The 14,872-nt window shown below is 36.2% G+C and overlaps 1 protein-coding gene across 1 annotated transcript in view; it reads left to right on the top strand.

Annotated features, from left to right (window-relative positions):
- The window catches only part of CACNA2D3 (calcium voltage-gated channel auxiliary subunit alpha2delta 3), a gene marked incomplete at its 5' end in the record, with an annotated part of 613,685 nt that overhangs the window by 549,649 nt on the left and 49,164 nt on the right, over window positions 1–14,872 (top strand). Inside the window, 3 exons of the mRNA XM_083353347.1 lie at window positions 9,116–9,177; window positions 9,732–9,776; window positions 11,334–11,396. Coding sequence (XP_083209473.1) covers window positions 9,116–9,177; window positions 9,732–9,776; window positions 11,334–11,396 — 170 coding nt within the window. The remainder of the gene's footprint in view (window positions 1–9,115; window positions 9,178–9,731; window positions 9,777–11,333; window positions 11,397–14,872) is intronic.

Genomic DNA, 14,872 nt, shown 5'->3' with positions numbered 1-14,872 from the left:
AAGATGGACAGATAGACGAGAAGGGTACAGGAGGAGATCAAGCTGCAACTCTTTTGGATGATCCTAGAGAACAGAGGGTGACGCGTGCTGCCTTAAAACGCTCAAAAAAGATTAAAAAATAAGACCAGTAGAAATCTATGGAACTTCCACAATATACTTATAGTCAAGTGGTAGTTGTGTTTTTAAGAGTTTTGGGATGATATGTATGGTAACAGAATGTTCAATTTGGAATTAATGGACAATTTACTACAGAGGAAGAGGAAGAAAGTTTTGTGGGTTAATGCGGGTTAATTTGTGTAAGAACTATCTATTATAGCCTATTTTGGCTAGAGAGGTTAATAGGGATAGGTGCTTGTGATGTGTAAGTGAGAATATGTCTAGGTAATAGTGAATTGTGGAAGAACATAGATGGGAATGATGCTAGTTTTCTTTTATTTTAGTTCTTTATACATATTTAGTATTGTTAAGGATTGGTTTACTCTATATAAGCTAGAGAGTGATGGATTTTAGAGTTTATAATTGTTAGTATATGATTGTTTATGATTGCTTTTTAGATATATACCTTGTATTTTGCTCTGGGAAGTCGGGGGGGAGGGGGGGAGGAGGGGAAGTAGAGGGGTGGGAGGCAGGGGAGGGAGGAGGGAGAGGGGGAGGGGGGAGGTAGGGGGGAGGTAGGGAGGGGAGGAGGGAGGGGGAAGGGGGGTTTTTCAAAGGAAAATTGTATTTTAAAACTTTTCAATAAAAAAAAAAATTAAATGTCTTCTATGGTATTTGCAGCTATCAGATCGTTGAAACTACAGTATTTTATTTTAACAGTTTCACTTTAATTTTTCAAGAGCTGTTGTATGACTGGATCCCACCTGTTGATTGTTTTAGATTGCATGCTTTGAGAAGGCAAAAGTCTTAAAAAAGATCTGAGAATTATGTCAAAGAAAACAAACACATAATAAAGATGCCTTAGAGTTTGTGCCAGGTGGAAGAGAATATTCAGGCTAGAGTTAAAGTTGCAAAGAATCTGATTTTGTTTATGGCTTTTTGCTCATTCATTTTGTTAATTTTGAAAGACAAGTACTGATGTTACTTGCCCTTGGGCTGAGGGTGATGCATAGGGTTCTGGTCAAATTGTTTTAATTTTAACTTAATCCTGTAGCATAGCATTTCCTCATATCAACCAATGGAGCTTTTTCCTGGCCCAGGTTAACAGACTACACTCTAATCCCCTCATAAAAATCTCTTACATTTTAAAATTCTTCTTAAATGGGTTCTTTATTTTGCTTGAATATTAATGGTGGGAATAAATCAATTTTTAGAGAAAAAAATGAAATTTCATTCATTTGAAAAAACAATCCTGCTATAGATTAAAATAGTCACTTCATGATTTATGGATGCCTAACAATTGCAAGAATTTTCTGCTGTCTAATCTTATTCATAACCTCAAGGATAATGAATTATATTTGATTCAGTTATAAACGCCATGGTCAGGTCCTCTGTAATAGAACACTAAACTTTAAAGAACAGTTGTTTGCTTTTGAGAAGTGTCTTGAGTTGCTGTATGCTTTAAGCCACTCCCTCATTTTATTATGCATGCTGCAGTTTTATTGTATTGTTTGTTATTTATGATATATTAACTGATTAACATTCTGGGATCTACTGGATGAACAAAAATATAGGGTCATTTTAAGAAAATAAAAATAAGAAATAGTATTGAAATATATCTACATTAATTATCTATAGTACTGAAACAGTCCACATTTGGCTGCATAGATAAAGAGAGATTAATGCATCACATTAAGCCAAAATTAAGCAACCAACATTATGGTTTAGCACAGGGGTCTTCAAACTTGGCCCTTTTATGACTTGTGGACTTCAACTCCCAGAACTCCTCAGCCAGTGGTAGTGAATCCCAGCTGTTCTTAAAGAAGATTTTGTAGATGTCAGTGAAGCCTTTAAAGCAAAATATTCAATTCTTTAAAGACTTACAGAATGATTTAATCACTTAACATGTATGTGTGTGTGTGTGTATGTATGTATGTATGTATGTATGTATGTAGTTGAATTTATTAGTTACCCAGTTCCAATGGTCTATCTTGAAAAGTTCTGCTCTACATACTTAGATGTTATGTTATGGTTTGCAGACGTAATGGTGATGGGATACCTCTGATAATTTATTCATTTTAGCCTTCAAAAATATGCAGAAGGGGAGTTCCTTGGTTGTTCTAATCTGGATGCTTCAGTCAATCAACTCATTTCTTTTTCTGGTGCAAAATCCAATGTGTAGGAGAAGTGAGACATAGAAGGGTGTATTAAGAAGTGTGTGTGTGGGGGGGAGATATTTGGGTTACAAGTGACTATTTCAGATTCCTGATTTTTGAAGTGAATACATCTTTTATGCCACACATCTATATTTCAGCAGATTTTCTATGCCTCTGTCTGTGGACCACCCTGGCTCCATACTTTTCCTATGAGTAGGCATTTTTAAGAACTCCAGATGTAGCATGCCTGCAGAAATTGCACTAAAGAAAGATGGGTTTTGTCAATTAGTAAAGGAGATTACAGTATTGTTGTAAGAGTAGTAAGTGCAGGCTTTGTTAGATAAGAAATGGCAGTGCTGATGGTTACTGTTCTTTAGTGATTAAAAGGGATGAAAGTGAGGATTATTTTTGAAGGTCTGTTGGAATAAAAGCATTGCTATAAATGTTTTTTTTTCCTGGTAAGGCTGTTAGGAAACAGTGGCCTCAGTTAGTATCCCTTAAACAAAACAGTCTATCATCAGACGCATTGAGTTTATTAAACAGACAGGCCTTTGTCCATATAGTTTAAGAAGGTTGGAATAGAGAAACTCTGTTGAAATATTGATTTGATGATTTTATTGCCACAATCAGTAAGCACAGTCTAAGACAGCTCCATTTCAAAAGCCAACAATTGTAACTCAAGAACATGATTTTACTATATTATTATGTAGTTTCTCTGCAATGCAGTGTCTTTAAATATAGCAACTCTGCAGTCAGAAAATAAAATTCTGTTTATATCTGTTTTGTACTTTTATGATACAGCAAGAAATGGAGCATCAGAAAGTTATGTATATGTGTATATGAGGATCAGCAAGCAAGGTCAAATCTTTGACTCAGTTAAAGGTAGCAAAAGATGGGAATTACAGTACTAGATTCCCTCCTAACCTCTTTTTTTCCCCTAATCGGTTTCTGGTCTTTTTGAATCTTAAAAGGCATTACAGATTGCTTCTTACTGGGTTAGTGTCAGAAAAGCTCTAGGAGTCATGTTCCATAGAACAAGCTCACCAAGCAAGTGAACAGGGAGACCAAATAGAAGTTTTGCAGAGGAGATCAGAGGTGAGTTGTTTAGTAGTATTGCTTTCTTTATGGAACATAGAGGTGAAAAGAGTTGCTCTTGTAGAGGTTATATGCTACTTTTGGTTTCTTCCTAGAAGATCTTATGAGTTACATATGCTTAAAGTGCAAATTGATTGCCCTCCTGGAGAAGAAGGTGAAAGATTCTAACCACCCTCCATTGTATTAAAGATAATGAAGAACAATTGGTTCAAATATAGGAAATACTTATGGGGGTTGGGGAGAAGGACCATACCTATAAAATACCCCCCTTTTTGAAGCTTCAGAATAGAGTCTAGAACTTTCCCAATGATTATTTGTTTATGAAGCTACATAATTTTTTTTTGCTGCTATAACCCTTAGAGACTGGAAAGAAAACTATACAAAGGAAAGGTTTTCAGCCTCTACTACACTAAAGATAAATCAAGTGATGGTGACCAGTCCTACAGAGAGGGAATAAATCAATCTAGGAAACAATGCAATGCCAATCTCTGGGCTGTGAGGGTATCCAATAATGTAGGAAAATTGTTCTCTTGGTAAAATTTCTGAAATCCTAAGTATTTTCTGTCAGTGAAATTTGGGAAGTTTTACTGAAACTTCTGGGAGGAATCTTGCTTTTTGTGGAGATGGAATAATTAATACTTGACAACTGTGTGGAAACATAGTTGCTTTGTCATATTTGACGAACTGTTTTGTATAAGATGTAATTGATTTGTGGTTCTAGAACAATGGTGACAAACCTATGTCACACATGTCATAGATGACATGTCATAATATTTTAGATGCCTTGCCAATGTTCAACATTGGACAACAACTATTCTCCTTGTCTGAGTTACCAAAGAAACTGAATGAACACAAATATAAGAAATATGTGACTCTGCACCACTCAAAGCTTAAAATAGATTCTCGCCATTTTTCCCTGATCTGTCATCTTCAGAACTGTGATTGGTTGTGACATGAAAGAGAAAGCAACTTGCAAAATGTGATAGGCAGCTGCACAGTTCAGTTGTCTTCCAATCCACAGGATGATTGTTTACACAGTGAAGCTCATTTTCAAGTGGCAAGGGCAATGGATATATGTGACTGCAGTCTGTAAAAGGAGCACACTTTCAGCAATTGTCTAAAGTCAGCTTTTGAGTTTGGGTGGATTGAATTATAAATAAATATGTAAAAGATTGTTTCTCTTCTGTTGGGGGAGAGAGGACACATCAGCAGAATCAAGTTAAGAACTTCCCAAATTTTTGAAACCCTGAGCCCAAAAGATTCACCATCAGTGTTCTAGAAAGCTTATTAATTGACAAGGCTGTACATTTTAGTAGAACATCAGGTAACATTTTCAACTTCAGCAAACATTTTGAACTAAATAAAGCTGTTATCTTCCAACTGCTTATGGAAGATATGATTTATTTAATTCAAAATGCTTAATGATTAAATGACCATTTTGCAGAAATGTCATAGTAGTGGATTCCTGTACCAGTTAGAGGGCTGGATTAATGAACTCCATAATCTCTTCCAACCTTTATATTCTGTGATCTTATAAAGAAGACTGCAATGTCAAATATAGGAGGAGTAATGAATTAATAAATGAAATGAAAGAAAAAATAGTTATGTTGTGACTTTAAATCAAAGAAAAATGGAAAGATGAAATACTCTATTTATGGAAATAAAGGTATAAATGAAGAGGCTAAAATGTAAGCCAGAATGTACAAATATTGTGGAATGTTTGTGATAGTATGAATTCATAAATTGGTAATATTATAATTATACAATTTACTTCAGTGAATGGTGAAAGTGCAAAAAAAACCAACAAGGTCGGTTTTAGGGAACCTCTGTTTGAACCCTTGCAATAGAGAACCAAGGGACATGTTTTCTTGGCATCAGAGTTCCCAGCTGTTCATTATCTGAATTTAGAACCGTCTTTTAGATATTCCTGCTCAATCCAGAAAGAGGTTGGATCTTCATTTATGGAGACATGGTCCTTTTTTTCTAGTACAAATATACCAAATTAATAACATTTGAAAAAGAAGCCAAAAAACATTCACTTTAGTAACACACAACATGCTGCATTTTTGTTGATGACTTTAAATGATTGAAGCTAAGCAGGTGCCACCCACTTTAACCAGCAATCCAGGATGAGGTCTTATGCTTCTCTGTTCTTAATGCTTCAGGGAAATATTGTAAAAAGCAATTTCAAAATCAGGAGCTTTTCTGGGATCTGGTGATTATCATATAACCTCTGAAGTTAACGTCAATGGAACCTTACCTGGCACACCTGCAATTAATTACAAATACAACTGCCCTAATCTTAAAAAAAATTTGACGGGCCATAAGATGAATGCAGATTATAAAAAAGAAAATCCTAACATTGCCGTTTGCATCAACATCTTTCTGGGATGTAATTAATGACTTTGTATTTTAACATGGCTTAAAATGAAAGAGCAGAGTACTTCAGGCTAGCAGGCTCTCAGCCAATATAGTAAGTACTTTATGTTTATATTGAGCACTAAAGATCACTGTATGAAATAGAGTTGTACTATCCTTTGCAGAGATTAGAAAATGCCACATATTTTGTACAAATGTTAAATACAGAAATGCCTAACAGAGGATAATGATAACAAATGATAAGCTGCTTTTAAGGAATTTATCCTGTATATCTCTTAACAGGTAATCTCCTCCATAAATGTCAGCATGTCAGCATCCTTATTAAAAATAGAGGAACAAATGTTTCCTCATTTTTGTACACAGAAGATGTGGGGCCCGTATCTGCGACTGATTTGTGTTTGTGTGTATGACTATAATAAATGTGCATTTATCCACTTAACTACTGTCTGATTCCTTTATCAGAATATTATGAGGAAATGCATAGGAGAATATTTAGGGGTTTTTTGTTTGTTTGTTTTAACCCTCTGTATTGCAGACCAATTTGGAGCTTATTTTCAGATAGATGTGTATATGTACTGTATAGTAATGGGCTGTAATTGTATAAGGAAACCTCACTTAATGGGGCCTTAATGCAATGGTGTCTGGATACTATGGACAATATTCCTATTTTATTTTCTATCAGTTGTGTACACTAACTATATAATGACATTTGATGTAAAATATGCAAATGGCTTCTTTGTATCATTTGTGTAAAGCTGTAGTTATGGATGTCTTACTCCCTGGTTTAGAGGATCACTAGAATAATAGGTACCTCTGTGTAGGAGAACAACAAACCGAGATGGAAAGGGAAAGAATTAATTGCATCTTCAGTTTAGAGTGTTGGGTTTCCACAAGCGGTCCAAGTCCAATCTGCCTTGAATTCAGTTGACCATTACCTGGTGCCAGTTTAGTTGACCAGATTCTTGTGAATAGGCTTGAATAAATTAATTTAAATTAATTAATTTAAATACAATTTAACGGATGGTCCTGATTCTTTGAACCTGACACCCTGTCCCACAACTGATCCAGTAACTTGAAGGGTCAATGTACCAGGCTTCTGCTTTCTAAACTGCATTAAAGGCCGCTTAATTGTTGTAAAATATCCTTCAGAGATCTCTATTTTGATTATTCATTTTACTTTGTTCTAAGGATGGTGAGGTGATTATAATATTGTTTAGGAGGGGAGGGAATCAGTCCACCCTCAGCCCTGGAAACTGACAAGGTGGCTTTGGGCCAGTCACTTACAGCTTAATCTACCTCACAGGTTTGTTATTATAGGAAATAAAATGCCTGGAGAAACCTCTGTAAGAGTTTTATATTCCTGGAAGAAAGGCAGGAACACATAAATTCTTAATGCATTATTTTTTAGATTTCAGAGTGTTGTGGACAGCTATTTACTTCAGATACTGACTTCAAAAAGATTGAAATATATTTGACTAGTCCTTAGAATAGGATATCATCTAAACATTTACTGTAGAGAACAAAATAATACACCAATTTAAGTACTTCAACTCTTTATATACACTTTCCTATATAAAACTTATAACATGTTTACCTCTGAGATTTGAAAGAAAATTTGTACTACATTCCAGTGTAGCTACTTGAATTTAAAATTAATTCTCATCCTCTGAAGCAAATCTGTTCATTGACCCAATGAAATTCATGTGGGAGAAATGGTTTTTTTTATTATTTTATACCATCAAAATATCATGTAAAACATTTATTTAATCATGCTATTGTTTTGAGTCCACAGTCTCAGTTTTGCATCCCAAATATTATAGTTAAGTTGATGGTATCTGTGTCCAATGTGCAAAAAGTGTAAGATATCATAGTGGATTGCACACCTGGGAAAACAGAGATAAATCTAGTCATGCTATTTTAAACAAGTAAAATTCCCACTGAAATGACAGGTGTTCTGCCTGAATAATAGCAAGCTGAAATAGATCAAAAGACTCTACCTGATATTTGATTTCCTACATAATCCATTTAAAACAGCACCAAACCAGTCATTAAAGTGAGACTGAAACCAATAAAAGTAAACCAATAGTTCTCACTTTACCCCATTCTCATGAAGTAACAGTTTTGCACAGCCCAACCCAGGTTTTAAGCTTTTTTTCAGGGGTTAATATTTCAAAAGAATTATATAAGCTCATTAGTTAGTCTCAGCAAGTGACAGTTCTTCCTGAAACCTATCTAAGCTTAGGAGCTTAGTAGGATCAGGTCTAGTTAGTACTTGGATGGGAAACTGCTTGGCATTACTAGAACTCAGAAGCACCTGCAGTAGAGGAGACCCAGGGACAAGATGGCTGATATGAATGTTTAAAGGAAGGCCTGCCCCTTTATATATTTGTGCAATGTCCTTGCTAGCAACTATGGGCAAGACAGTTTTTAAAAATCCAAGGGAACAAACCACATCCACTTTTCTGTAGAGAAACAACATGTATCAATAAAATAAGAGTTCAGCCCACATAAAGGGAATGTAGTTGACATAATTAGAAATGTAATTAAAATGTTTGCTATTTTTATTCCTTAGGCTATTTATACTTCAATTATTGTTCTTAAAGCAGATAAGCAAGGCTGAGGATGAGTTGACGCTTGAATTTTTAACCAAAACATTATGAAAAACCTGTCCCCTGCAGATAAGCTGACTCTTAAAATTGTATGCCTTTTGAATATATTCTGAAGGACATAATTTTCATATTTTGTTTTAAATTTTCACAATTACCTTATCTGCAGGTGACATATTTTTCATGATATTTTGGTTTGGCTTGTCCTCAAGTATATATAATACTTCAAAAAAAGTATAACTGCTGATGCAATGCATAGATAAACCAACCCAGTTTTGGAGCTGCAGCTTGGGGCCTAAAATTCTTGGCTTATCCATGAGTTATCGTAGAAAATAGTGAAGACGTTTCTTAGAAAATGAAATACAAACCACTTTAGGATCAAATCTTGACTCCAAGGTATTGCCACATTTGCTCAGAACTATGCAGGAATCTAGATTCCTATTTGGAGACATTAGGATTAATATAGAATTGTTTAGGGCTCCTTAATAATAGATTTGCTAAAGAATCCCAACTAGGTTCCAAATGAGGTTAGAGTGAATCAATCAGAGATGTTTAATACCAGATACTTTGTGTCTACTCAAATCCCTACTTACATTTCTGACCCCCTAAGTTTGAAAATCTATTTGTTAAATTTTACTTGTGCCCACTTCATTGTCCACTTTTATTTGATGTAAAATTGCATACCTGCTCTTATTTTACACTTTTCAGATTATAAAAAATGGACTTTTAAATCTCTGTATGAAAACAGCTTATAAAATACCTATTGTTCATCATTTCAATCAGCTGTAGGTATCCAGATGAAACTGGAGTTTTTCCAAAGGAAATTTTGGACTGCCAGTAGACAGGTATGTTATTATTGAATATTTAAAAACCTTGTGTCACTGGCTAGCAATAAAGCTGGAGAGAATCAGGAGTAAATTCCATCCTTTGATAATGGTGGCCATATGATGGAATTTATTTACCAAAACATTTTCTGCCAGTTAAAGATGAAGTTAGGTTTAAACAGACTAATGAGCCAGGATTTATTTTTTGAGTTGAGTTTAACACAAGTGCCAAGAGAACCCACTCAAAATTTGGTGCACAAGTCATCAAATGTGGATGACTTAGATTTATTTCTCATTTCCAACAGTTCTTCCAAATGTCTGAAAACATTTTTGGATCAGAGAGATATTCATTGCGTTCAAATATAGAGCACTTTTGGGTTGACTCAGTTTCTTATTTTGCAACAGTGAATTAATTGATCCATGTTACCATTAAGGCTTATGAACCCAACACAAAAAAAAATAAATACTTATTTTATTGCACACCACATCATATCTAAAAGTTACAGATTTCTCTGCATTTAGAAGATGAAAATTGTAAACCTGTGTTCAATGCTACCCATCTTCTCGTCCTGCAGTGCACATCCCTTGATGGCCGATGTTCCATAAGCTGTGATGATGAGGTAAGCAAGATATTTCCTGCATGCACAGCCAATTTTTCTTAGCCATGAAACTGCAGACAATTATGCAAAGCATGTATTCATACTAAAATGAAACAAATAAGTTTCTGTTTAGAAAAGATATTCTATCTACTGGGTAGATTGATGCATGATTATGAAACTGAGGTGTAATTTTAGAAGATGACATGGAGAATTAGCTTTGAGTATTTGCTTGTTCGAAACTAAAGTCTCATTTACTATGGATGTGGTAGTAAATATGGACTGTGCTATATCACGTCTGAATGTTTCCAAAAGGAAAATATTTAGTGTAAAAAAAATCATTGACGTTTGAAAAATAATCTACTCCAGTCTTCTCCTTGACGTGATATTTTTATTGACTGTGTGTATATGTGTTTGATGGAAAAATATTTAACTATGCCGCCACAATTTAACTAAAACCTGAAGTGGCATAGTTCAGGAAATGATTTACTGTTTAGTCTTGCTGAAGGACTAATCTGCCTTTTAATGTGGCAGCCAATATCTTTTCAATGAGTAGCATTTTTAACATAAAGTTCATTTTATTCAAACTTCCAAGTCTGAATGTTGAGAATAAATATGTTTGAGAGGATACTCTTATTCTGATTTTTCAGACAATATATATATACACATATACATGTTTTTCAAGTGAATATTCTGTTAACTGCCCTTATGTCTACCTTTTGAGAAAAAACTTTGATCTGTCAGTATAAATTTAAAATGCACCAATTAAAAGTATATGTGAAAGAATTATTAATTTCAGTATCAATTGTCATTTCTTGGTTTAGAAAAATGTAGAAGTACAATGCATTTATTGTTTAAGTTACAGTTTTGGCTCTTTTCAGAAACCTCATATATATTCTAGTACAGACATGTCAAACACAAGGCCCGGGGGCCGGATCCGGCCCGCGAAGTGGTTTCATGTGGCCCACGAAGCCATCCTGGAAACAGTGAGGGAACGGCCCCCACTGCCTTGGCCCTGGCCCAGAGACCCTCCTCCTGCCAGAGACCCTCAGATCTGTCCCACTCCTGCCCAGGCCCCCATAGGCACCCTTGATGCCAACGATGTAGAGTTGGCCATGCCCACCCAGTAGGCCATACGCACTCTAGACACGCCCACCCAGTAGGCCACACCCACCCAGGCCATACCCACCCGGCCCCCTGAGTGCAACCGCAATGCTGATGCGGCCCTCAATGAAATTGAGTTTGACACCCCTGTTCTAGTACATACTGGTATCTAAAGTTTTTTATTCCATAAATGTGCTTCTTTGTACACAGTTTTCCTTTCTCGAATAGTCACTTCATGAAACAAGTGGATTAAACCCTATGATATCTGTTTGTCTACTCTTGCACTTTGTCACATTTCTCCAGTTTCCTTTTTCCAAGATCATTACACTGATAGACAACTTGAATCTCAGTGAAGTTTTCTTCAGTCACTGCACTACAGATTTATTTTTAAAATCAAAACAGGAATATTATTTCTTCCTTAACTGAAAAATACAATATCGAAATCAAAGACTTACACACATTTTTGTGACTTTACAGAATATTAACTGTTACCTCATTGATAATAATGGATTTATATTAGTTTCAGAAGACTACACACAGGTAAGTAGAAATCTGATTCTTGCCTTCTCAAAAATCCAACGTTATGCGATGCCTTTTCCCAGTGGTATATAGAAATAATGAATAGCATGAGATGAAAAGAGTATTAAAAAGATGACCTGCCCCAAAGCATGAAGTTTTCTTTTCAGAGGGTCTAAAATAATTTCCTTTTTGATGATCTGGAATAAAGTATTTTCATTTGGTGGCTCTGTTTTTAAGCTCATAAAATGTGGTTTGTTGTTGTTAGCTGCAAAGTCGAGTCCGACCCATTGCGACCCTATGGACAACGTTCCTCCAGGCCTTCCTGTCCTCTACCATCTGCTGGAGTCCATTTAAGCTCACGCCTACTGCTTCAGTGACTCCATCCAGCCACCTCATTCTCTGTCGCCCCCTTCTTCTCTTGCCCTCAATCTTTCCCAGCATTTGGCTCTTCTCCAGTGAGTCCTTCCTTCTCATTAGGTAGCCAAAGTATTTGAGTTTTAGCTTCAGGATCTGGCCTTCTAAAGAGCAGTCAGGGTTGATCTCCTCTAGGACTGACCGGTTTGATCGCCTTGCAGTCCAAGGGACTCGCAGGAGTCTTCTCCAGCACCAGAGTTCAAAGGCCTCAATTCTTTGGCGCTCAGCCTTTCTTATGGTCCAGCTTTCACTGCCATACATTGCAACTGGGAAGACCATAGCCTTGACTATACGCACTTTTGTTGACAGGGTGATGTCTCTGCTTTTTAGTGTGCTGTCTAGATTTGCCATGGCTTTCCTCCCCAGGAGCAACCGTCTTTTAATTTCTTGGCTACAGTCCCCATCTGCAGTGATCTTGGAGCCCAGGAAAATAAAATCTGTCACTACCTCCATTTCTTCCCCTTGTTATATAACTTGGTTATATAACCCCTTCTTCAGACATGTCTACCATGCCTGAAGACATATTAAATATGGATTTATCCTCAAGCCTTTTGCCCAAATTTTAGAAATGTTTGTGTTTAGATTTTGAACATTTTGCCAATTCTATATGAGCATGTTATGGCAGTTGATAATTGCATAGAATTTTACAGGATTAATTAAAATATTAAAAAAGGAAGTAAAAGTAGAAGACAGTACATGATCTGGGTTTTAGCCAAACCTGATACAGCACTTAGTTGAAGTTTTTCAGCAATAAAAATTATATAAAACTTGTGAAATATCAGAAGTCTGATAGCATCTTTTCTGACTAACAATTTTTATTAAAAGGCATAAGCATTTCTAAATGTTTACAGTAAGCCATTCAACAAAATGTCACAGCCAGAACAGATGTTACCAGATGATTCCTTAGTGTCAAACTTCCAGCTAACTAAATAACAATGTTTATACTATAATGGATTCTATCTCCTCAGTGATAACTTTAAATATGATAAATTAACATTTAATATTTTAGAAGTACACAGAACCATAAGACAATGGTTCTTGCAATAGTAACTAAAATATATATTGGGTAATCAGAAATTTTCAGATGCAGGGCATAATCAAACACTAATGAATAAATATCTCATTTCTTCTTCTCTACTGAATTTATCCTGTTTTTCCCAAATTTATTTTAAAAACTGAGTTTGAGGGTTGATGAAGGTGATTCTGTAATTGAAAAGTTCTGTCAGTGGAAAAACTACATTGAATTCCACTTATGAATATAATCTATGGAAACAGGACTATAACTTGAAAAATAATGGAATTTGCTTCCATTTCCCTTTTATGGGAATTCTATAAACATCCTCTGTCATGGGTTACTGAAAAAGCAGCACAATTGTATACTCTACAAAATTAGTTGTATTGTATATACAGTAATTGAGCAGATCAAATTAACTTCTGTAGAAGACAAAATTCTAGGACATAATCTAGCTAAAGTAAAACAAAGTTCCACAGTTTCATTATAAACAAACCACAGATTTTAATATTTCCTAATAGTGGGAATTAAAACTGATCATACCCTTTGTTTCAAATTATTTAACCTATTATTATGTTGAAAGATAACTTTAAAAGTTGATTAATAACTCTTGTATATTTTAAGCATAATTATGTTCTTCTGAAAGTGAGGCATGTTTAGACTTATTTGATGACTGACATCCGGTCTTCCCAATCTTCATTCCTCAGACAGGTCTTCAGAACTGAACGTGTTCAAGCTATAAAATGCAAATGCTCAAACCAAATTTTACCCACTGAAATAATTTGGATATAAAAAGGAAACTCTTAACAGAACAATTCTTCTGTTTTGGGCCTCACTTGCAATTTCTTTGCCAGCAAACTCCCAGGTGCATAATTGAAGCCAAGTCTATCACTTACAGCAATATCAGTATTTCATTAAAGCAAACTTCATAGAATTCATGTGTAGTGATGACCTATAAAGCCCTAAATGGCATGGGTCCTGATTATTTACGGGAGTACCTTTTGCCGGCATTAACTTCCCATCGTCCTGTGCGCTCCCACAGAGAGGGCCTCCTCAGGGTGCCATCGGTCAGGGAATGTCGACTGGTGGCCCCCAGGGGGAGAGCATTCTCTGTGGGCGCGCCTGCCCTCTGGAATCAGCTCCCTGTTGAGCTCCGGATGGCTCCTGACCTTCGCTCTTTCCGCCGCTACCTGAAGACTTGGCTATTTGAACTTGCAGGCCTGGACTGAGGGACTGGGATTTTAGATTTTAAATTTTACATTTTACATTTTAGAATGTGTTTTATTGTTAGGGCTACTTGGTTTAATTTATTTTAATTTTTGTATATTATGTATTGTATATAGTGTTTTAATTGCCCTGTACACCGCCCCGAGTCCTTCGGGAGAGGGGCGGTATATAAATCCAAATAATAAATAGTGTAAGCCCCTCAGAGGCTGCCAAAGCCCAGGCCCTCCTAGCCCCCCCCTTTTGGTTACGCTCAGCAGCTGCGCTCTCAAGGCATTGCTAGAATGTCCTTTTTAGCGGGAACTCACATGGAGTGAAGCAATGGCAGGTTCTTATCATCAAAGGGGTTTACAGGAACAGAGATGACCAACCCCTAGCCACGGCAGTCAGTGTGTGACAATGTTTATCAACCCCCTGGCAGTTGTGATAATAATAGTCAATGGCTCGTAGCAGCCGCTTGGAAAATCGGGGGGCGGAAGCCCTTTGGCTCCAGGCAGCAACAGAAAGCACGAGCAAAGATAGTCTGCAGCAACAGCTCACCCCGCAAGGGCAGCTCCCCACAATAGTTTATAGTTTATAGTTTATTTGATTTATATACCGCCCTTCTCCTTGGTAGGACTCAGGGCGGTTCACAGGGCATATATAAAAACAAAAAAACACAATACAAAAATTAAAAAAGAATTAAACCCTTGCCCAATAAAACAGTAGTACAGATTAAAAACAATTAAAAAACCCATAATCCCCATCAGGCCAGACCAGCTAATTCGAACAGATGGGTCTTCAGGCCCCGACGGAAAGTTCGAAGGTCTGGTGCCATCGGTCAGGGAATGTCGACTGGTTCCACAGG

This window comes from Vipera ursinii, assembly GCF_947247035.1.
Source record: "Vipera ursinii genome assembly, chromosome: 2".
Taxonomy (NCBI): Eukaryota; Metazoa; Chordata; class Lepidosauria; order Squamata; family Viperidae; genus Vipera; species Vipera ursinii.
Note: the sequence above shows the minus strand (reverse complement) of the source record. Positions and strands in the feature narration are given on the sequence as shown.